The sequence below is a fragment of the Vigna umbellata genome, chromosome 9, assembly GCF_029865625.1.
Source record: "Vigna umbellata cultivar VRB3 chromosome 9, Vumbellata_1.0, whole genome shotgun sequence".
Classification (NCBI taxonomy): Eukaryota; Viridiplantae; Streptophyta; class Magnoliopsida; order Fabales; family Fabaceae; genus Vigna; species Vigna umbellata.
Genome location: NC_142173.1, coordinates 31,674,365 through 31,695,408, shown reverse-complemented (window position 1 = coordinate 31,695,408; position 21,044 = coordinate 31,674,365). Strand labels below are relative to the sequence as shown.

The window sequence follows — 21,044 nt, the reverse complement described above, 5'->3', positions numbered from 1 at the left end:
ATATAAATTCACGTCCATGTTTGCTTTCGAGAGTACATCCAATAATTTGTAGACATGAATGAATGGTGAAAAGATAATTCATTGGAAAGGTTGCTGAGAATGGTCTCCTTAGAAAAGACTGTCCAAATTGACCAAAGTTTATGGGTCACTCTGGCCTACACAATGGTTTAGTTGACATAATATCCAACCAACCAAAGCTCTAAATTTAGTTGATTATTAAAAGGACTAAATATGATTTACTAACTGATGTTGGACTATCAATAATTTGAAGTCTATTTAACTAGCATCGGACCAGTCTCATCAAAATAAGGAAATTGGACTTCTAAATTATATTTTTAACCCCAAATCCAGCAGAAAATCTATAGCATCTTAAACAATTTTGTTGGGGGACTTCTCAATTATGTTTTCATACAGTATTTTGAGTTCGTTGATCTTTTTTTCTAACCAATGTCTACAAGTGCTTCTGGAAAACAAGGGAATAAAACCCATGACTGCAAAAAACTCAATCTACAACTGCGAAATTAATCCATATCACAGCATTGCAAAACATAATTCTGCAACTTATAAAACAATCCGTATCACAGCATAAACCAAATTCTGCAAACACAAGCATGCCGTATCACACAGCATTCAACCAAAGCAACTGCTACCACTCTAAAACCTTGCCCCAATAGTGGTACTAACTAAATTCAATTAAAAACTTAAGCACGCTGTAGTAATGAATCACAAACATTTACACAAATTCAGAATTCCACATCCGAAAACAAAAATCAACTCACTCAATGGCATTTCACTTCATCTCATCACTCATTGTGTACGTGGAACACAGTAACCGCGCAGCCCAAATGATGAAACCAGACCAGATATCAGAGCTCCAAAAAACAAGCGAAAATTAATTCTATAAATTATCTAATCAACCAAAAACAAGTTTATAAGCTTTTAGGTCAAATTTTTGGCACAAATATTTAATCATCCTAAATCCGACAACAAATTAAAAACAAAATATATCACTTGCAATATATAATGTAAAAAAATATCCAAAACAAAACGAAAACACATTAACTTGCAATGTATATAAAAAAAAATAAAACCGATTAAACCTAAGCGGTGAGAACAACAGCGCCCCCAGCTTCCTTAATCTTCTTCTCGGCGATCTTCGAAATAAGCTTGGCTTTCACAACGAAGGGCTGGTTTTCGGGTAGGACGCCTTTCCCAAGGACCTTAAAGTATCCATGCTGTGTGACGTCAATGACAGGGGCAGTGTCCTTGGATTTTAGAGCTTTGTCCTTTGCCTCCTGGGGCAGGAGAGACCAGAGCTTGTCGATGTTGACGATGGGGCAATGGAACTTGTTGCGGAGCTTGTGGAAGTATCGCATTCCCACCTTCCCGAAGTAACCAGGATGGTACTTGTCGAACAGGATCCGATGGTGGTGCATGCCACCGGCATTTCCCCGACCTCCGGGGTGCTTCCGGTGCTTTCCAATACGACCGTGACCGGCACTCACGTGGCCACGCTTCTTCCTGTTCTTCTTGAATCGGGTCGTCATTGCTCTGCTCTCTGTCTTCGGCCGCACGATCTAGGGTTTGGGGATAAGTAAGATTTATTGAGTGAGCTTTACCTCTTTACTCCTAGGGTTTGGAATTTATTGGGCTTTTGTGACTGAGACCTAATGGGCCTTACATATGGGCTATTACAGTCTGCAACCCATATTGTACTAGTCACCCGCTTCTTTTCAAATATCCATTTATGCCCTTTATGTGTTATAAATTAGAAGTCTATGAATTTGCCGAGGGTGTTGCTCCTCCACCACCACTCTTCTCCCTCTGTCTCCCCAACTTTCTCAACAAAAAAAATTTTAATTACAAAAATAACCATTTTTATTTCTCTTCTTTCAATTTCTTCTCAATCTCACACAAAATTTTTTCTTTTCACACGCAACTCACCTACAGCTTATACATATTAATAAAAAAATTGTTCCTCAGTCCAAACAAAAATCATTTATGGGGATCAAGTTAACGTAAAATTCCTTGTTCTTGTCTGAGATAGTTAATCGAAATCAACAATGTTGTCACGGTATTGGAAATAAAACAGCACAAAGTTCAAATTCAACCCTATGCCCTACTAAATCTTCAGAAATATTGGCACCCACTTCTGTGAGGTCTTTACCTCTTTCCTCCAGCCTTGTAGAAAATTTAACAGCCTGCTTTCCAATATTAAATGGAAATGATGACTTCAAAACGCTCTGCAAGAACTGTTGTGAAAGTTCAAAACGTTCGCTGCCAGTGCCCCCAACCTGTCAAATGTTAATGTAATTAAACCCTTAGTAAAAACTTGGGCACACACACAAACTAAAAGAACTCTATATCAAAACAGTTGAGTCAGAAATTTTATGAAACTATAATTTGTGTGTTTATTTCTTGTCATTCTCAACCTAACAAAATCATGTTACATACATCGATGAAGCTTGCAATGAAAGATAACCTAACAACCGACTAATAGAAGACCAATACTAATTTTCTGCATGGCTGGAGGAAAGATGCAAAGACCTCACAGAAGTGGGTGCCAATATTTTTTGCATGACTTTCCTTCATATACTGTATTTTCGTTGTTACCTTTCCCAAATTCCAAACACTCATTATTGCTGCCGCAAACGGAACCCAACAAGGAAGATAATAATGTTGCTTCTCAAATTAGAGATGGGAGATGAGATAAAACGGATATGGAGGAGTTTGAGAGTGGGGGAAGAATCTAAAAAGAGAGAAGGAGAGTTGAGAGGTGAGACTGAGTGAAAAGTGAAAATGGGTAGGATTTGAGTTTAAAGTAAATAAATAAAGTTAAAAAAAAAAAGGTTATGTTTTTAATTAAATTTTTTTTTTGAGAAACTTTGGGAGGTGAGGGAGAACGGGTGGTGGTGGAGGGAGCAACACCCATTTGCCTAATGCTTGTGTCATCGTGGCCCTTGCACGTGGAACCATTACACAAAATACGTATTATTGTAGATAAAAAAAAAGTTATTTTCCATCTCATTATTTATTTTTTTGTAAATTTATCTATGAAAAAAAACCTACATCAGAATCTTAAGAAATAAGTTTTTGCTGTGCTATTTTCATAAATTTTAAAAAATGGTAGATAAAATAGGTAAACAAAATGGTAAAGTCTAAAAGGTATAATTAAGTTTGAAAAATTATGATAAATTTAATAAATTTTAATTGATTTTTTTTATTGAATTTATTAAATACTTAAAAAATTGATTGTATATTTGTTGTTTAATTTTTCGTTTGACTGCTGATATGACGTTAATTTTGTATGGTAAGGTTGATATCCTCGTGTTAATAATCACATAACAAAATTAAGAGTTATATTATCATATTAATAAAAAATTAAATAATAAGAACTTTATTGAAATATAATTTTTAGTATAGAGAACTAAATAATGGTATTGAAGTGATAAGTGATTTAAAAATAACGAAACTTAATTATTTTAATATTAAAAGATTTTAATATAATTAGTTTGATGACAAGTTAGTTTTATTATTTTAAAGCATATAATTTTTTTATAAAAAAATTTCTAAAGTTGTCTGAACTTTTTTAAGAATTATCATCTTTTGTCTATTTGTTTGAAGATCGAAACCACTTAAGTAATCATCACAGTGAAATATTCAAGTTTAATCTATCAGTTTCTTATATAAAATAAGTTGATTTTTGATTTTTGTTTTTCTTGCATGCTAGCTCTCTTTGTTTTGCATGTAAAATTTGAGTCTTTTATAAGATTATCTAGTGATCAATGGAGCCAATAGTGTACTCCAATCGTATTTTTGTGGTTTGTAGGAGCATATAGAAATTCATGTATGTTGGAGTTGTTTTAGACTTTTTAAAGCGGTTTAATTTTCTATTAGATAAGAGAAGCTAATAGTTGCTTTAATCTGTGTTAAGAAGTATGAATTCATCTTTGTAGGTTATGAGAATGATGTTTGATTGAACATGTTATCATTTAAGATAATTATTTAGTAATAATTGTGTTTGATGAATGAATTTGAAGTATGGATGAATGTTGTTGCGAATGATTGTGAATTGGTACTTGCTTGAACTTTGAATGTTGTTGTTTGGAGTTCTAGGAGGTACAAATTTTTATAGAATTAAGATTAGTGAAAATGAAGTGTTTTTGGGCTGGTTGTCGATCTAAATTGAGATTTTGGTAGGTGCATTTATATAAGAATGATTTTGGAACTATATCTTGTTACCAATAAGGTGCATTGGTATTTTAAAAGATAATGATTTTGATGATGCAACAAGAGAAGAACTCGAAGAATGAAGTTGTAATTTATTTAAAAGCACTTTTGTAGACTGAAAATGTATTAGGAATAACTTTGAACATGTAAACACTTAGAAATTTCATGTCTTTAGGATATCTGCGCATATAATAGATTATTTGATGTAATAATCGATTATCATGAGCCTTTTTGAAAAACCATTGCTCTCGCAGATAATCGATTATTGCTTGAAATAATCGATTATCCTGGTCTGGATGAGAATTGCCCAAGTCTCGCAGATAATCGATTATTCCTCAGGATAATCAATTATCACTCTTTTGAAAACCCTGTAACGGACTTGAATAATCGATTATTACTTACAATAATAAATTATCATTGACAGTTGTATTGTGTCTTTTTAATTTCAGACCTCTGGGCTATATATAGTTGTCTAAAACCCTTAGAGGGTTTATCTAAGTCATTTGAGAATACAGTGTGTTTTGAGGAAGTTCTCAAGTGTTAGTTCATCACTCTTGTCAAGTCTTATGAGTAGGAGAAGCTCGCGCTTTGTATGTCAAAGGTCGGAGCGGTTCTCTTTAAGTTGGCAAAGTTGTTCTCTTCCGCTTTGTTAGTCGAAGGAAGATACTTGTTGCACTCTTCCGGTTCGTCTGTCGAAGGAAAGTGTTGGCTACTTGCTTCCGGTTCGTTTGTCAAAGGAAGCTTCCTTCCTGTTCGTTTGTCGAATAAAGGTTTTGCTTTTCTATTTACATTCACTATTCTATAATCTATATAAACTGTGAAACTGTTTTTAGTGAAAAAGGTTAATCACTATTCATAGTGATTAATGACTGGACGTAGAATCTTTTGATTCGAACTAGGATAAAAGTCATTTGTGTGATTTTTTCTACTCCCTACATTTTTTACATTTTTTGCACATCAATTGTTTGATAAAACATTTAAGAGAAAATTAAAGGAACCATTTTTAAAATTGACCGAACAAGTTCTTTGCTTTTAACAATATATATCGTACTCTGTGTTTTTATATTTCTGCTGCGCAATAACGGTACCGATTGTTCCAACATATCTGATGTTAAGGAGTTGTTTTAAAATCATTACAAACTTGTCTAGAACTTTTATTAACTATAAATCTGATGTTGAGTTGGTAATTAGTTAATAGGTTGTTTTTAATCTATTGTAGGGTTTTAATAGGTGAAAATCTAAAGGAGTAAGCTTGTGATAAAATTGAAGGTTTAGGGTTTGTCGTTAAGTCAATCGTGACTTGTTTTGATATTGATTTTGCTAAATTTTGGTTTATAATGTATAAAATTGGTTATATGTATTTTTTAGTGGTTGGGTTGGTCTAATGCATATTGTTCATGACCAAATGAGCAAAATTTCATCAATAAATGTGTTTTTGCATCAATCCTGGTGTTAGAGAAGTCAATTTGGTCATTTGGATAGGTATAAAGTGCATATAAATTAGAACAACAAGTTTTTGTAATCCGATATGACGTTGAGCGACCATGTGACAATGTTGCCAAAACAGTGAGCCATTGTGCTCCAGGGCGCTAAGCGCTCCATTTTGGTGTTAAGCAGTTTTTTACAAAGGGTTTTTAGGCATTGGGCGAGTCTTGTGTCGCTAGATGAGTTAACAGTGAATAATGGTTGCATGTTTCAGGGACTGAGTGAGAGTTCTCGCTGGGCTTAAATAACTCTCTGTTTGCGCTCTCGTTGGGCATTGGGTGAGCTCATTGGGCGAGCATGGTCTGGCGTTGAGCGCCATGATTCTGGCACTAAATGCCTTGTATTTAGGTTTAGGTTTTTGTTTACTTTTGTTTTGTTTCTTATGTAATGTTTAGTAATATCTATTGAATTATATGATGGTTTATACATGAGGTTATGTATGTGTTTAAGTATGGTTTAAAAAGAGTTTTTAAATGGAAAATCTTAATGGTTGTTTCAAGTAATGTATGTATTATTATAGGAACTCTGGGGGATATCCTAACACTCTAATAGTCATCAATTCTCAAGTATAAAATGGTGAGACATGTGGTAAGAGTAGTAGTAGGTCATAATTTATGACTTTTACCTTTACCTAAGACATTTAATGGACTAACCTTGTATGTGATATGATGAAACTTATTGACAATGGTTCTGTAGAGTAGTAGAAACCATCACAAGTGCATAACGTACCATAACTCGACAATATATGTATCCGGATGTTTGAGTCTATATTTTTAAGATATGTTGTGTTGTGCTTAGTTTGAAAGTGAAATATAATATATGCTAATTTATGAATTTCATGTTTTATTCTTTTGATATTAGCTTACTTTGTTGTGTTTTTATCTTTGTGTATTTGTTTTCTCTTTTACAGATTATAGATTATGTGTGACCATAGGAGTGTTAAGATATAAAATAGAAAGATTAATTTCACTATTCTCTTCTTAATATAAAAACCTTATTATTTGTTGGTTAAGTGTAATAATTGGAATATTAGTGTAATGATTGGAATGTTACTTACATCATAAAAATTTAATATTAATAAAGGTTCATTTAAAATTTTCACTAATTTGAAATTTAATTAATCAATATAAAATTTAAAAGAAAAGATGGAGAAAGAAGGAAATAAAAAGAATTGTAATCCACTCAGAGAAGAAGATCTTGTTGAGTTCAAAATGGTCACTCCCACAAGTTTGGAATTCTGCACGCCTCATTAACACAAGTAATTTTATAAATCCAAGAAAAAGGCAAAAACATTTGTGGACACTTCTTTGACGAATTTCTTGCAGTTCAATCTAAATAAAAATAATAATAATAATTTTGCACGTGTTTAAAAAAATGACGAGGATAAACGACGTCGTTTGGTGGCGTGCGTTTGTGGTGAAGCTAAGGAACAACAAGTATATTCAAGACAGAAGCTGAAGCAACCTTAACCATTTGATTTCCCTCTTCTTTGTTCTCCATACTTATGGTCCACAGCAATATACACACTCCTCTCAAGCTCCCACCGTTATCCCAACCCCATCTTCCTCTTCCCACGCGCTTCACCACCATGCCTCTTCTACTCGCTCGCACACCACCATCTTCACTTCCTCCAATCCTTCACCACCACTACAACAACAACAACCACCACCTTCTAATCGCACCTTCTCAGAAGCGCTTCCCTCTCATTGCAGGGCCAATTCTTCTTCCCCGGCGCATTCTAGCATCATCGCCTCTCAAGTGCGCCTCCATCAACGGAGTCCCCATTCTTAACAATCCCGAAGCTTCCACAGAACAAGTCCACGCCGGCGAGTTACTTCAGAGGATTCGCAAATGGCTCGACTTTTTACCGTTGATACTTCCCGGCGGGCGGTGGTGGGACTTCTCTGACGACGTTGACGTTCAGCTGGTGGCGCAGCCGGTGACCGTGTGGCGCGCGCTAGGCAAAATGTGGGAGCTTGTCGCGCGTGACAGATGGGTGATCATCGCTGCTTTCTCTGCTCTCATTGTTGCTGCTGTGAGTAGCTTTTTTTTTCTTTGCTGGTTTATTTTTATTCGGTCTGTGCCCATTTTGTGTGGTTCCAAGGTGGGGTCAAAGTTGTGAGTTTTTTCTACGTGGGTTTCAGGTTTCGGAGATTTCTATTCCGCATTTCTTGACGGCGTCCATTTTCTCGGCACAAAGTGCGGACCTTGCTGTTTTTCATCGGAATGTACGCTTGTTGGTTCTGTTGTGCGTGACTTCGGGAATATGCAGGTCAAAATCTTGTATGGTCGAATCTCCCTTCTACTTGCTGAAAGTGATATGATTTTTTTCTTTTCTTTCATTTGTGAGTCTTAATTGATGGTGCTGAAAGAACCTTCCATAAGAAAACGCAATGGATTTGCTCTTTAATCCTTTTATCGTTATTGAGACCAATCATAAAGTCGCTTTTCACGGTTTACCGAGAAGCTAGTAGTTATAACTTGTATAGTATGTTATTAAAATTGAACTTTTTTTTTTTTTTTGCGTTCAATGATGCCCTCAGTTCTGTGTCATTTGAAACTTTTTGTTACCGGTGAGATTTGAGTATTCGTAACAAACATTTTCCTGTGCTTCAGTGGGATACGAGGTTGCTGTTTTGGCATTGCAAACATGATTCTGGTGAGTTTATCTGTCTGATATTTGGGGATGGGGATTCTGTGGTCCATGTAAAATCCTTTAGAGCATAATGGAATAAGAACTGCAGTTATCGAATTAAGATCATGTGCTTCAGCAGTGGCCATGTTGTAGCCTCCCCGTTCCCGATACTTTGACTTTGTGTTTTCTTCAACTCTTGAGTGTAAGTGACCTTTCAAACTTTGGAAATATGTGCAGGTTAAGAGGATGAGAGAAACGCTATACTCTTCTCTTCTACTGCAGGTTTGCCTGCTCTCAGTAACTGATTCTCTTGCTGCATTCATTTATTTCCTTTGTTTGGTGTATGATTTAACTCATTCAGCAGTGTACTTATTGTAGGACATATCGTTTTTTGACAATGAAACGGTAGGTGATTTGACAAGTAGGCTTGGGGCTGATTGTCAACAAGTGTCAAGAGTTATTGGAAATGATCTTAACTTGATATTGCGCAACTTTCTTCAGGTTGATTTAGTTTTGATAGACGTAATGCAAGTAAAATTCATCTCACATATTAGAAGCTTTAATTGTTTTTTCTCATCTTGTTAGGGTGGAGGTTCATTAATCTACTTGTTGATTTTATCTTGGCCACTTGGTTTATGTACATTGGTGATTTGCTCCATATTAGCAGCAGTCATGTTACGCTATGGAAGGTAAACTTATGGTTTATTTTCTTCAAATTCATCCTTTCAAAAACACAAATTTTATTTTGCATTTGTAGTTCCTGCCATTGACTAGTTCAGGCATGTCTGGTGATGAAAATATCAACCAGAATGTGGATCAATGCTAGTCATGTTGAATTTTTCTTAATTAAATCAATTGGTAGACTCTAAATAATTCTCATCTCAAGAAATATGTCTCTGTAAAAGCTAAAGGGCTCTGCCTTCTTTCCAAAATCTGCTACAATGGTGTTATTGAGAATTTGAGATATTTATATATTTGTAAAAACGAAATATCAATGCTTTTAAGTTCCCTTCAAGGCTTCTACCGCTCTCCTTGTGTCTCCTTTATCCTAATGGTATTGATTTGCGCATATTTTTTTGTGTAGTTACCAGAAAAAGGCAGCAAGGTTGATCCAAGAAGTCACTGCTTCGGCAAATGATGTATAGAATAAGATATCTTATATTATACTATATTTTCCTTTATGTTTCCTAAATGCAATCTTAGTAACAAATTTTCTCATAGGTAGCTCAAGAGACATTCTCTCTTATTAGAACTGTACGAGTTTATGGAACAGAAGAAGAAGAATATGGAAGGTGATGATCCTACTACAATTTTGTCGTTTATTATTTTGTATTCCTGTTATTTCTCTGCCATAACACATGCTGTCCATTTCTATCTACAGGTATAATTGGTGGCTAGGGAAATTAGCTGACATCAGCTTGCGACAAAGTGCTGCTTATGGAGTTTGGAATTTTAACTTTAATATCCTTTATCATTCAACTCAGGTATAGCTAAGGTTTTCTAAAATCATATATTTATCCATTTTATTTATTTATTTCATTTTTTTTCCTTTTAACCCTGTATGTAATCTTATTGTTGGAAGAAAGCTTGTTGAATTAGTAATCAATAAACTTTTTGAAGTTTAGTTAAACCTTTATAATTGACTTGTTCTTTTATTGAAACATAAAATCTTATAGGTTATTGCTGTGCTATTTGGAGGAATGTCTATTCTAGGGGGTCATATCACAGCTGAGAAACTTACCAAGTTTATTCTATACAGTGAATGGTTAATCTACTCTACCTGGTGGGTGGGAGACAATATATCCAATTTGATGCAATCAGTTGGGGCTAGTGAAAAAGTATTCCATTTAATGGATCTCTCCCCTAGCAGCCAATTCACAGAAAAAGGCAAGTTCTTTTAGACTCATTTATTTGAATGAACACCTTCATATTAACTTAAGTCCTTTTCGTGCTTTTTTTTTAATCTTTTCAAGTCATCACCTATCCAGGGACTGCCTAGTCCCTGCATTTTCAATTCTTATTCTACTTGTACATTGAGCATTGATATTTTCCCTAGAATTGTAAGGGATAAATTATTATTTTATCAAACTATGCAATAAGTAAACTTTGTAGTTTACTTGTGAGGAATAAGGATGCTCACACTTATACCAACTGTAATTGTTTTAAAACTGTAGATACTTGCTTGACACTGGTGGTCGTCATAAGCAATATAGGTTTTTTGTTTTAAGAAAAACTAGCTACACCTGTAGTGAACTGACTGGGTCATCAAATGAAGTGTCCTGCAGTTATGTCATGTGCCGCTCCCAATTTATTATTCAACTACAGCATGTGCATCTATTGTTATTCCTCTACCAACAACATTACATTGATGAATAAATAACTAGAGAAAGTGAAACATAATGAATTCCCGCATAACTTTTGTTTGTTTTAATTTTACTATATTGAAGTTTGGGTGTAACTTTTGTTTCAGGTATAAAGTTGCAGAGGTTAATGGGGTGTATTGAGTTTCTAAATGTATCTTTTCACTATCCTTCGAGGCCAACGGTAGACCTTTATTTCTCACACCTTCACTTTTTTAGAATTGTAGCTATTTGATTCCATCTGTGTTCCTCGGTTACTTCGCAGAAGGATGAATCTTGCTACAATAGGAATAGAAAAGTTCATTACTGAGATTTTAGGCACTCCCCTCCCCAAAACAAAGTGGGTGCATAAATTGTTCTCTTTATAGTAGTATATGACTGGGAATTGTGCATGTATGCAGTGAAGTTGTATAGTGTCTTACATTTAGGAAAATGCATGTTCAATAGAAGAATGTGCTGATTGAATTTTAAAAATAATATTTTGAGCGGGAGGGCTCTGGGGGGTTGGATTCTAGTGTGTTTATATGATTCTTTGATAGAATACTTAGAGTATATGAAAGAAGAAAGAATAAATGAGTGGAGAAAAGGAGGTGCGGTTGATCAGTTAGTAATACTTGAGATTAAGAACTGTAAAAATATATTCTTGAGGGCTTAACAGATCCCTCTCATTATCTTCTATATATATATTGAAAAATCAAGAGTACATGGAACACCAAGAGTCTACACTAGACCTCTGGGCACAGAACTAGGTACCACTCATTACTGGTCTAGCAGACTAGCCTTAATGATGATATGTAACAGTAATTATTCTAACAGTAATAATTAGTAGGAGGAAAAAGCGGAGCTGTCGGTTAGTCAGTAATAAAGAGGGAAATGGGGTTGTATAAATAGGGGAATGGGTTGTACAGGGGGGTATTCTTTTTGTATACTGTTAGGTATAGACTGGACATCTATTCCAGTGGAGGGAGAGAACCTTCTAGGAGGTTGAGATTGTACATTGTTCATTCTTTCATCAATAATAGGCATTCTTTCATTTCTTGATGGTGTTGGTGTGTGGGTTGTTACGTGTGATTGACTTCTTGACAAAAGAAGTCTATCATTCTTCCCCACTGCACTACACACCTTGTGCATGCATGCAACTTCAACGCAATTTCTCATGTTATATGATGGATATGACTATCTAGCTTTCTCAATTAGCAGGTTACCCAGTGTATTCAATCTGATTGTGCATCTATATGGAATTAAGATTGTCAATGTTATTTGTTAGGTATACTGGCTTAAGTAATGGCAGATATTGTAACAGGTATCTGTAGTGCAACATGTTAGCTTTGCTGTCCATCCTGGTGAGGTGGTTGCAATAGTAAGAAACCACATCTCATCTCTTCAATTCATTCTTTCCATGCACTATGGATGAGATAATCTGCCGTTTCCTTTGACTTGTGTCATAGGTTGGACTTAGTGGTAGTGGAAAAAGCACATTGGTGAATCTTTTGCTCCGTCTCTATGAGCCTACGAATGGTCAGGTAGAGTTAGTTTATCTCATTACATTTGAGTGGACTTGTATGGTTGGCTTAAAAAATTATTGGAAGAGAAGAGGGACTATTTTTGCTTTTTCTACCTCTATTCAATTGGCTAAAAGGAAATTCCCTTTCTGCCCTAGTAAGATGACCATCTCTTCAGTTTAATAATTCACATGACATAATTGGATTAATCTCTAGACTTGGAACAAGAAGTTTTGAGAGAGCTACTGGTTTTTCATTTCCTGCTTTCTGAGAACGGATATTGACTAGAGATTTCTTTCATGGAATTATATTATATATGTAGCACCTATTACCGGTTAGTCTGCCTGACAATGTTTTTAGAACAGATAGTACGTTCCTTTAATATAATCATGATTCATGACACAGTTTTGTTGCAGATTTTGGTAGATGACATCCCTATTCAAGACTTGGACATCATGTGGTGGAGAGAGAGAATTGGATTTGTGGGCCAGGTTTATGTTTCCAGCATAGATAAAATTCAGCGAATATATATTTCTTTTCTCTTACCAAAAATTTGTTTGTACAGGAACCCAAACTCTTCCGGATGGATATTAGTTCAAACATTAGATATGGATGTAGAGATGTAAAGCAGGAGGATATTGAATGGGCTGCAAAGCAAGCCTATGCCCATGACTTTATCTCAGCACTTCCCAATGGTTATGGGACACTTGTTGATGATGATCTGTTAAGTGGAGGACAAAAGCAGCGAATTGCTATTGCTAGGGCCCTTCTTAGGGACCCAAAAATATTGATCCTTGATGAAGCCACCAGTGCACTTGATGCTGAAAGTGAGCATAATGTCAAGGTGGGCCACTGAAATTACTAGAAGCCAGATTGCATGCTAAATATTTAACTGTGAGAAAGATTGCAAAGATACTGATACTTGAGTTTCCATAATATGTAGGGTGTTCTTCGGTCTGTGAGAAGTGATTCTGCAACCAGAAGTGTCATAGTCATCGCACACAGGTGATAATTTTCTTGTCAGTGTCAATGAACTGAATTAAGTGGTGTTCCGACTATTAGTTTTGAAGTGTATGAGCTGCCTTACAGGCTTTCTACCATACAAGCAGCTGACAGGATTGTGGTGATGGATGGTGGTCAAATTGTTGAGGTTGGTAAACTATTGTTTCATTTTGAATGCTCTAAAATTTCTAACATTGGAAATCATACAAAAGGTTAGGTTTGGAAGGTTATACATGTACTGTGATTATGAATTTGATTCCTCAAACTCTTGTGCAAGATTGTGATGGATATTGTAGGCTAGGACCATGAAGCAGTAATTGTTCCCATACTTCTTTTTAGCTTAGGCTGAGCCATTGTTTGTCAGAAAGGTTGTTGCCAAGATTGGAAAAAGACCATTTAAAGGGACAAGACCGTTTTTCTACCCTTCCTAGCCTCCACTTGATCAGAACGGAACCTCCTCCATTGGATGAACTCTTTTTTTGTATAATACTATGCAAGATAAAACTCACGTGAAGTTGTTACCCTCACTGAACTTAGAGTAGAATGTAACGTATGGGCAAAATAGCAATTCATAAAATGTCTTATTGAAGGAAAATACTAAGCTGGGTTTAGAAGGAAAGACAATTCAGAAAATATGGAATTAAAAGAAAATACTGAGATGGATTTAGAAGGAAAGTAGTTACGTGAAGGAGTCTAGTGCCATATGATCCGAATCAGAGTGGTCAAAGGAAAAGCATGAGGCCAATAACAGAAATTGCTGGAACATAACATTGGCGTTTGAATAATAGGATTGAGATGCAGCGTTCCTCAATCCCATATGCAGCAAAACCGCTCGCATAAACCATTACAACAATACGTATGAGTACCCCTTATTCACTAGTTTAACTCATTTGGTTTATTAATATACATGTTTTGTGTTGGAAGTCCCACATCAACTAGAGATAAGGCCAAATTATAATATATAAGTGAGGTGCAAACCTCACCTTACAAGCCGGTTTTGTGGGGTTGAGTTAGGCTTAAAATCCACTTTCTAACATGGTATCAGAGCCTGGTTCTTGTAATATATCAAGAGCATACTTCCTTTGGGAGATTACAACTCCATCTTTTGATTGCGCTACTTCAATGCCTAAGAAGTATTTGAGACTTCCAAGATCCTTGGTTTGAAAATGTCTACACAAGTACTCTTTTAGTTGAGATATTCCAACAGCATCATTTCCTGTAATGACAATATCATCAACATATACTATTAAGTAAACACATTTCCCGAGAGAAGAATGACAATAAAAAACTGATTGGTCTGCTTCACTGCGTTTTAGCCCAAATTTTTGAACAATGGAGCTAAACTTTCCAAACCAAGCACGTGGGGATTGCTTGAGGCCATATAGAGAACGATGCAATTTGCATACCATACCAGACTCCCCCTGAGCAACAAACCCAGGAGGTTGCTCCATATAAACTTCTTTCTCAAGATCACCGTGTAGGAAGGCATTCTTGATATCCAATTGATGAAGTGGCCAGTGACGAATGGCTGCCATGGCAAAGAAGAGACGAATAGTAGTCGTCTTGGCGACAGGAGAGAAAGTGTCACAATAATCAAGACCATAAACCTGAGTGTAACTTTTTGCAACAAGCCGAGCTTTGAGCCGATCAATTTCAACATCAGGGCCAACTTTAACTGCATACACCCATCGACAACCAACCGCCTTTTTTCCTGGGGGAAGGGGCACCAGCTCCCAAGTATTACTGTGGTCAAGAGCCTGCATTTCTGCAATCATAGCTTGTCGCCATCCAGGATGATCAAGTGCTTCTTTCACATTCTTGGGTATAACAACAGAGGACACTGAGGATAAAAGAGAAAAATAGGAGGGCGACAATCGATGATAGCTTAGAAAATTATAAATGGGATGAGGGTTCCGAGTGGAACGAGTACCTTTTCTGAGGGCAATAGGCCATGCTGAATCATTTGCACCGCGAGGGAGAAGAATCTGAAGTAGGAGATTCACCATTGTCTTGGGGAGGTGGACTATCCATCGGGGCCCTGTGTGGGATGATCTCAGTATGTGGAGAAACAGGTGTAGAAGGATTGTGATCAAGACTTGGAATGACAGAGACAGTGGAGCTATTTGACTCAGCCATTGGAATAGGAAGGACCTGCTGGAGGATAGAAACATCCTGAATAGATGGAGAGAAGTAAGGAGTTTGTTCAAAGAATGTGACATTGGCAGACATGTAATACTTCTTAGTTTCAGGAGAGTAACACCGATATCCTTTTTGAAGTCGAGAATAGCCTAAGAAGACACATTTGAGAGCGCGAGCGGAGAGTTTGTCTAGACCTGGAGACATGTCATGAACAAAACATACACAGCCAAACACTCGGGGAGATGTATGAAAGAGAGGATCATTAGGAAACAAAATGGAGAAAGGGACTTTATTATCAAGAGAGGAGGAGGGCATCCTATTAATAAGATAACATGCAGTTAAGATAGCATCCCCCAGTGATGGACAGGAATATGGGCACCAAGCAAAAGGGTACGAGCAGTTTCAACCAAGTGTCTATTTTTTCGTTCTGCTATACCATTTTGCTGTGGTGTATGAGGACAAGTAGACTGATGTAAGATACCATGGGAACTCAAGATGGCAGAAAAGGAGGATGAGAAATACTCTTTTGCATTATCACTTCTTAATATTTTGATTACTTGACCAAATTGATTCTTGATTTCATTCAAAAAGGATGTAAAGATAGCTAACAATTCAGAACGATTTTTCATAAGATCTCCAAGTACATCTTGAATATTCATCAATAAAGGTAACAAAATATCTAAAACCAAAGGAGGAGATACGACTAGGTCCCCATATATCAGAATGGATGATGGAAAAACTAGAATTACATATTGATTGAGACCTTTTAGGAAAGGAAGATCTAACATGTTTTCCTAATTGACATGACTCACATTCTAAGGTTTGGATACCACTAAGTTCAGGACACAATTTTTTTAATTTGGACAAATGAGGATGGCCAAGTCGATCATGTAGCACTTTAGGATTAGGAGCAGCAACACAGGACACCCTTGGACGAGATCCAAAATGGTATAATCCGCCAGCTTCATATCCTTCTCCAATCTGTCTCCCCGAACCACGCTCCTGTATAACAAAAGATTTATGATCAAAGGTTATTGAACAATTTAACATTTTAGTCAACTGGCTTAAGGAAATTAAATTAAAAGGACAATTAGGGACAAAAAGGACTGAGTTGAGATTGAGGGAGGGAGACAAAGAAACATGACCGACTCCTTTGGAAGAAGTTTTAGATTCATTTGCAAGAGTTATGAAATGAGGTTTTTCTCGAAAGGAAATAGATGAGAACAAAGAGGTATTACCAGAAATGTGATCAGAAGCACCTGAGTCAATTACCTATGAATTTTGACATTCCATAGATTGAGAAACGCAGGCTGTTGATGTATTGGGAGATTGAGATGGTTGTGCCAAGCTGTTAGACTTTAACCTTAAATACTCTTGATATTCATCCTCAGAAAACATAGAGGTGGAGGTTTCAGTTTTCGAAGTGGAAGTTTCAGTCTTCGAAATATTGGAGGTTTTGGAAGGGAAACCATGTAAGGAGTAGCAATTCTCTTGAGTATGACCCATCCTTTTACAGTTTGTGCATTGAGGGCGTCCCCGACCTCCTCGTCCTCCTCCTCTAGTGCCACGTCCTCCTCCTCTAGTGCCACGTCCTCCTCTTCCTCATGTGGCAACCATGACAGATGGTTCCACTTTTATAAATTGTGATAGTCTTTCATTGGTGCCTTCATTAACACCATGGCTGAGAACATGAGATTAAAAGCATTGCAGAATGTATTGTGCGGTCACAGTGAAGAACTCCATAAATTGATGGATCTCTTCAAACCTTGTGATCATGAACAATAAAACCATGCCCAAGTTCAAGCTAAAGCTCAAGCTTGTATTGACCTATTCTAGAGATCCTTAGACATCCTTCTTAAATCTCGAACTCAGTCTCATTTCCATGATGGCCTTCGACAAATTATTATGTAAAAGATATTGGGATTTCCTCATTTTGATGGACAATCTTCGGCACTAGAGTGGATTTTCAAGGTAGAGAAGTTTTTGATTCACAACATACACCCAATGATGAGAGAGTGGACATTGTAGCTATTCATTTTGAGAAGGACATTGTTGCTATTCATTTTGAGAAGGACATTGTGCCTTGGTTTTAGATGCTCTAATGACTCCTTGTAGTTTGTTCGTGGACGAAGTTAATGTGAGCTTTGGAATCTCAGTTTGGACCCTCTTACAATAATTGCCTGATGACTAAGTTGTTTAAACTACTACAAACTGGTGAGATCTCTGAGTATTATCTTAAATTCATGTCATTAGCTAAATAGATCAAATAGGTTGACGGATGAGGCCTCGTAAAATTGCTTTTTGAGTGGCCTTCAATATTGAGAGCAATGGCTTTAAGAAAATTATACAAGGATAGACATACGCCTGCTGTTAAACCTATTCGATGTTATTCCCCAGTATCATCTCTGTCTTATACTCCTTCCCGGAATCAGTCCAATCAAGTTGTTAAATCAACGTTACTACCCTTGTTACCTACTCGTATTGAACAACCGTTAAGAAATGCTAATGTGAAAAAAGTTAGTCCTCCTGCTAAGATGCAAATGCATAGAGAGAAAGGATTGTTACTTTTGGGATGTGAAATTTGCTTTTTATCTGAAGTGTCCCAATCAACAGTAAATGTTTTTGAAATTAGAGGATTATAATAATGATACATCACCTGATTTCTCGACCAATTTGTTCATGATTATGGATCTGTGTTGGATGACCATCATTGGTCGGTCAATGATCTGGAACTGAAGGGTGGCACCGCTGTGGGTACTGTGGCTTACATTGATAAGCTACTACTTGTTACTGTCTTAATTGGAGGTAGCTCTAATATTTTTTTGCAACCTCATGTGGCAAAATTTTTTAAGCTTCTGATAGAGCCAACTCCCATGTTTAAAGTGATGGTGGGTAATGGAAACTACCTGACTGGAGAGGGCTTAGTTTAGAAATTGGTGATCCAAGCACGGGAATATTTTTCAATTGTCTTTCTATTTACTTCAAATTTCAGGAGGAAAACTTATCTTGGGAGCTAATTGGTTAAAGACTATTGAACTTTACGTGGCAAACTGTGAGGCTTTCACTTAAAATTCTTACATAATTACAAATTTGTTACATTAAAAAGTGAGGTGAAACACCCTCCTTTGTCGGCTCATGGTTGCCACTATTGCAATTGTTGAAGTGTATAGTATGAAGTTGATTGATCACAAACAGTCTGTTCCATATCTTAGTTACCTGCAAGAGTCCTTTTTCATCTCCTATTATTCTTGTTAAAAGGAATAACAGTTCTTGGAGGAGAGTGTGTTTGGGTAAGGCTTCTCTTTGTAAATTGCGTTATTGTTCTTAGAATAAGGCTTCTTTAACATCCCGTGCATTATTGAAACTGTTAGGACTTCAAATGTTTGAATAATAACTGATGCTTATTTTTTCAAATCCTTTATTTGCTATTATTGGAAGCATTATTTTTCTCTGTCATCTGTCCATGCAGATTGGAAGTCACAGGGATCTTCTCTTAAGAGATGGTTTATATGCACGGTTAACTAGGAAACAGGCTGATGCCATGGCATGATTTGGGTTTCAAAAGCAGATATTCTATTTTTCATCAGCCTTCATTTTAGAGGCAGTACAGTGAGGCAGCAACTATTTTTTTCCTTGTTGCTGATCAATGTATTTATAGTACCATACAAGAAAATTGGAAAAGTTCAGCAAAGAGGGAAGCTGCACAGAAGTTTTGATTTAAAATGCATAGCGGCTTCAGAAAGATTTCACTCTATCAGGTTCCAAGGCAGATTCAAAAGCAAACGTAACTAAGTTACTGGCCGTATTCATAGTCAAGATGCTGAGAAGCGTCAGATGATACTGCCAATAACCATATAGATTGTTCATTTTATACATGTAGTTTAAATTTTAACTCTTGATGATGTTTTATTTAAAATACCACCTGCCCCTGTTTCATGACACTTTGTACTCATAATATTGAAATCTATAAAATTTGAGCTTTCAAAAAATGGAGAACTTTTCATGTTAAGAGATTATTGGCAACAAATTTTAGCTTTATACAATCACCTATACATCGTCAATAAATATATAAAATGCCTTAATGCATATTGATAAGTATGAATATTCTTTTCTCATTTGTGTTGGTTTATATAGTGCATACATGCAATATTCCTGTCTTCTGTATAAACAGGGTTACGTCTTCAATATATTTTGATTTATTTGAAGAACCATAGCTTAATATTCTGACTAGATTTGTGTTATTTATGTTTTCATCAATATTTCCTACTTCCTAGTGACACTTCCAAAAGTATACTTTCTTTTCCTTTTTACTTCACACGTGGATAATGAATATTTTTGGAGGATCAAAAACCTTTCAGATGCTTGAACTGTGGCTTATTCAATGTTTTTTCTTATGTCGAAACCATGTCTCCTGTGGAGAAAGCAACAAAAATTACTACACACACACGACGAGTTCAACAGCTTGGTGATTTCTTATATGTGGTACAACCTTAAACAAACTCGGCATCGTCTTTCCCACAGATTATTTTATTTATTTTCAAATGTTGCTTCCTCAGACTATTATGTCATGAGAAAATGTCGAGGTAGCCAGGTTTTCAGCAGGAAGTTCCTAATACAAGAATGTGCCTAGTGCAGCATCAAGTCACGGAGTTAATTTCGAACATGCAAAGCCTCGTTTTCATCACTCTCATGTGAAAATATCAAGTAATAATACACAGCCGGCCATAAGAAACAAAAATCGCCAATAGTATTTCACTTATTCTCATTCATCCAAGCCATAATATAGTTCCACCTACTGTGCGAGGATGAAACATTTTGACTGCATAACTTTCAGTTGGACCACGCTATGCTGAAGCGTGTTGTGCACTCATTAGGCCTAGTGGAGAACACTGATAAAAATCCAACAAAGAACAAAGTGAGAGGCACCAAGACATTCCTTGAGGTTGGTTTGCAAACAAAGGATCCATATGTGAGGACAGTTCATCAGGGTGGACAACAAGAGATATATCATCATGCATTTCCAGCATCTATGTTGATGACTAAATATCCCGGGATGTGTGTTGCAAGAACACAAGTCTTCACTGCTCCTGATCACTCAGTGCTAAGACCTGAAGAGCATTTACTGCCTGGCCACAAGTATGTCATAATCTCATGTAAAAAGGTGGAGAAGCTGAAGCGTAGACGTCATCAACAAGCCGAAACCAAAGAGCACAATGGGGTGGTAACATTGGAACCAAACATCATTAGGTCTCCTAGAGGACACAAACCAGAAGACAATCACAAAAATGTAGTAGCAGGCCTTGATGTGATGAACAGAAGGATAACTCTATCCCCCATTGAATGCAAAGTCCATGAGAATGATGAAGTCAAAGAGGCAAATGGGCAAGGAGGAAAGAAAGTGGATGCAGAGATGAATGTGTCTCTATGCGGAGGGGGTGTGGAGGAAGTTCATTGCTTTGCAAAGGATTTTTATGTTGCAAAGGCTAAGTCAGCAAACTATTCAAGAAAAAAAGGAATAATAATGAAGAAACCATTTTCTCCACCTCTTCCTAAGAGAAGATCACACTCGAATTTGGGATGGCAACCCAGCCTTTCCACAGTGCAAGAGCTCTCTCCATGATATTTTTTATGGCTACCCTTTTACAACTTCTATTACTCTTGTGGTCAGGTATTATGCAGGCTTACCATTTT

At 36.4% G+C, this 21,044-nt stretch overlaps 1 protein-coding gene and 1 pseudogene across 2 annotated transcripts; one reads left to right on the top strand and one right to left on the bottom strand.

The window, feature by feature from the left end:
• Positions 1-873: 873 nt before the first annotated feature.
• On the bottom strand, positions 874-1,605 carry LOC124848362 (large ribosomal subunit protein uL15x pseudogene; annotated as a pseudogene).
• A 5,574-nt stretch (positions 1,606-7,179) lies between these two features.
• Positions 7,180-19,362, top strand: ABCB26 (transporter associated with antigen processing protein 1). Of its 2 annotated transcripts, none has more exons than XM_047326014.2 (18): positions 7,180-7,750; positions 7,860-7,987; positions 8,332-8,374; positions 8,588-8,632; positions 8,729-8,851; positions 8,936-9,039; positions 9,435-9,489; positions 9,572-9,642; positions 9,732-9,834; positions 10,027-10,237; positions 10,821-10,894; positions 12,014-12,070; positions 12,159-12,233; positions 12,629-12,703; positions 12,778-13,056; positions 13,156-13,217; positions 13,302-13,362; positions 18,823-19,362. In XM_047326014.2, exons 1-18 carry the CDS (start codon positions 7,220-7,222, stop codon positions 18,901-18,903), a joined length of 2,178 nt encoding a protein of 725 aa, XP_047181970.1. In that variant the 5' UTR covers positions 7,180-7,219; the 3' UTR covers positions 18,904-19,362. The 2 variants fall into 2 exon arrangements, with proteins under 2 accessions (XP_047181970.1, XP_047181971.1); XM_047326015.2 differs by having other exon boundaries at positions 7,567-7,750; positions 7,860-7,998.
• The last annotated feature ends 1,682 nt before the right edge of the window (positions 19,363-21,044 follow it).

Coding starts and splice junctions, on each gene's coding strand:
- ABCB26 (XM_047326014.2), top strand. CDS start 7,220: ATGGTCCACAGCAATATACACACTCCTCTCAAGCTCCCACCGTTATCC. Junction 8,852..8,935: donor TATTGCGCAACTTTCTTCAG/GTTGATTTAGTT, acceptor TCATCTTGTTAG/GGTGGAGGTTCATTAATCTA. Junction 10,238..10,820: donor CAGCCAATTCACAGAAAAAG/GCAAGTTCTTTT, acceptor CTTTTGTTTCAG/GTATAAAGTTGCAGAGGTTA.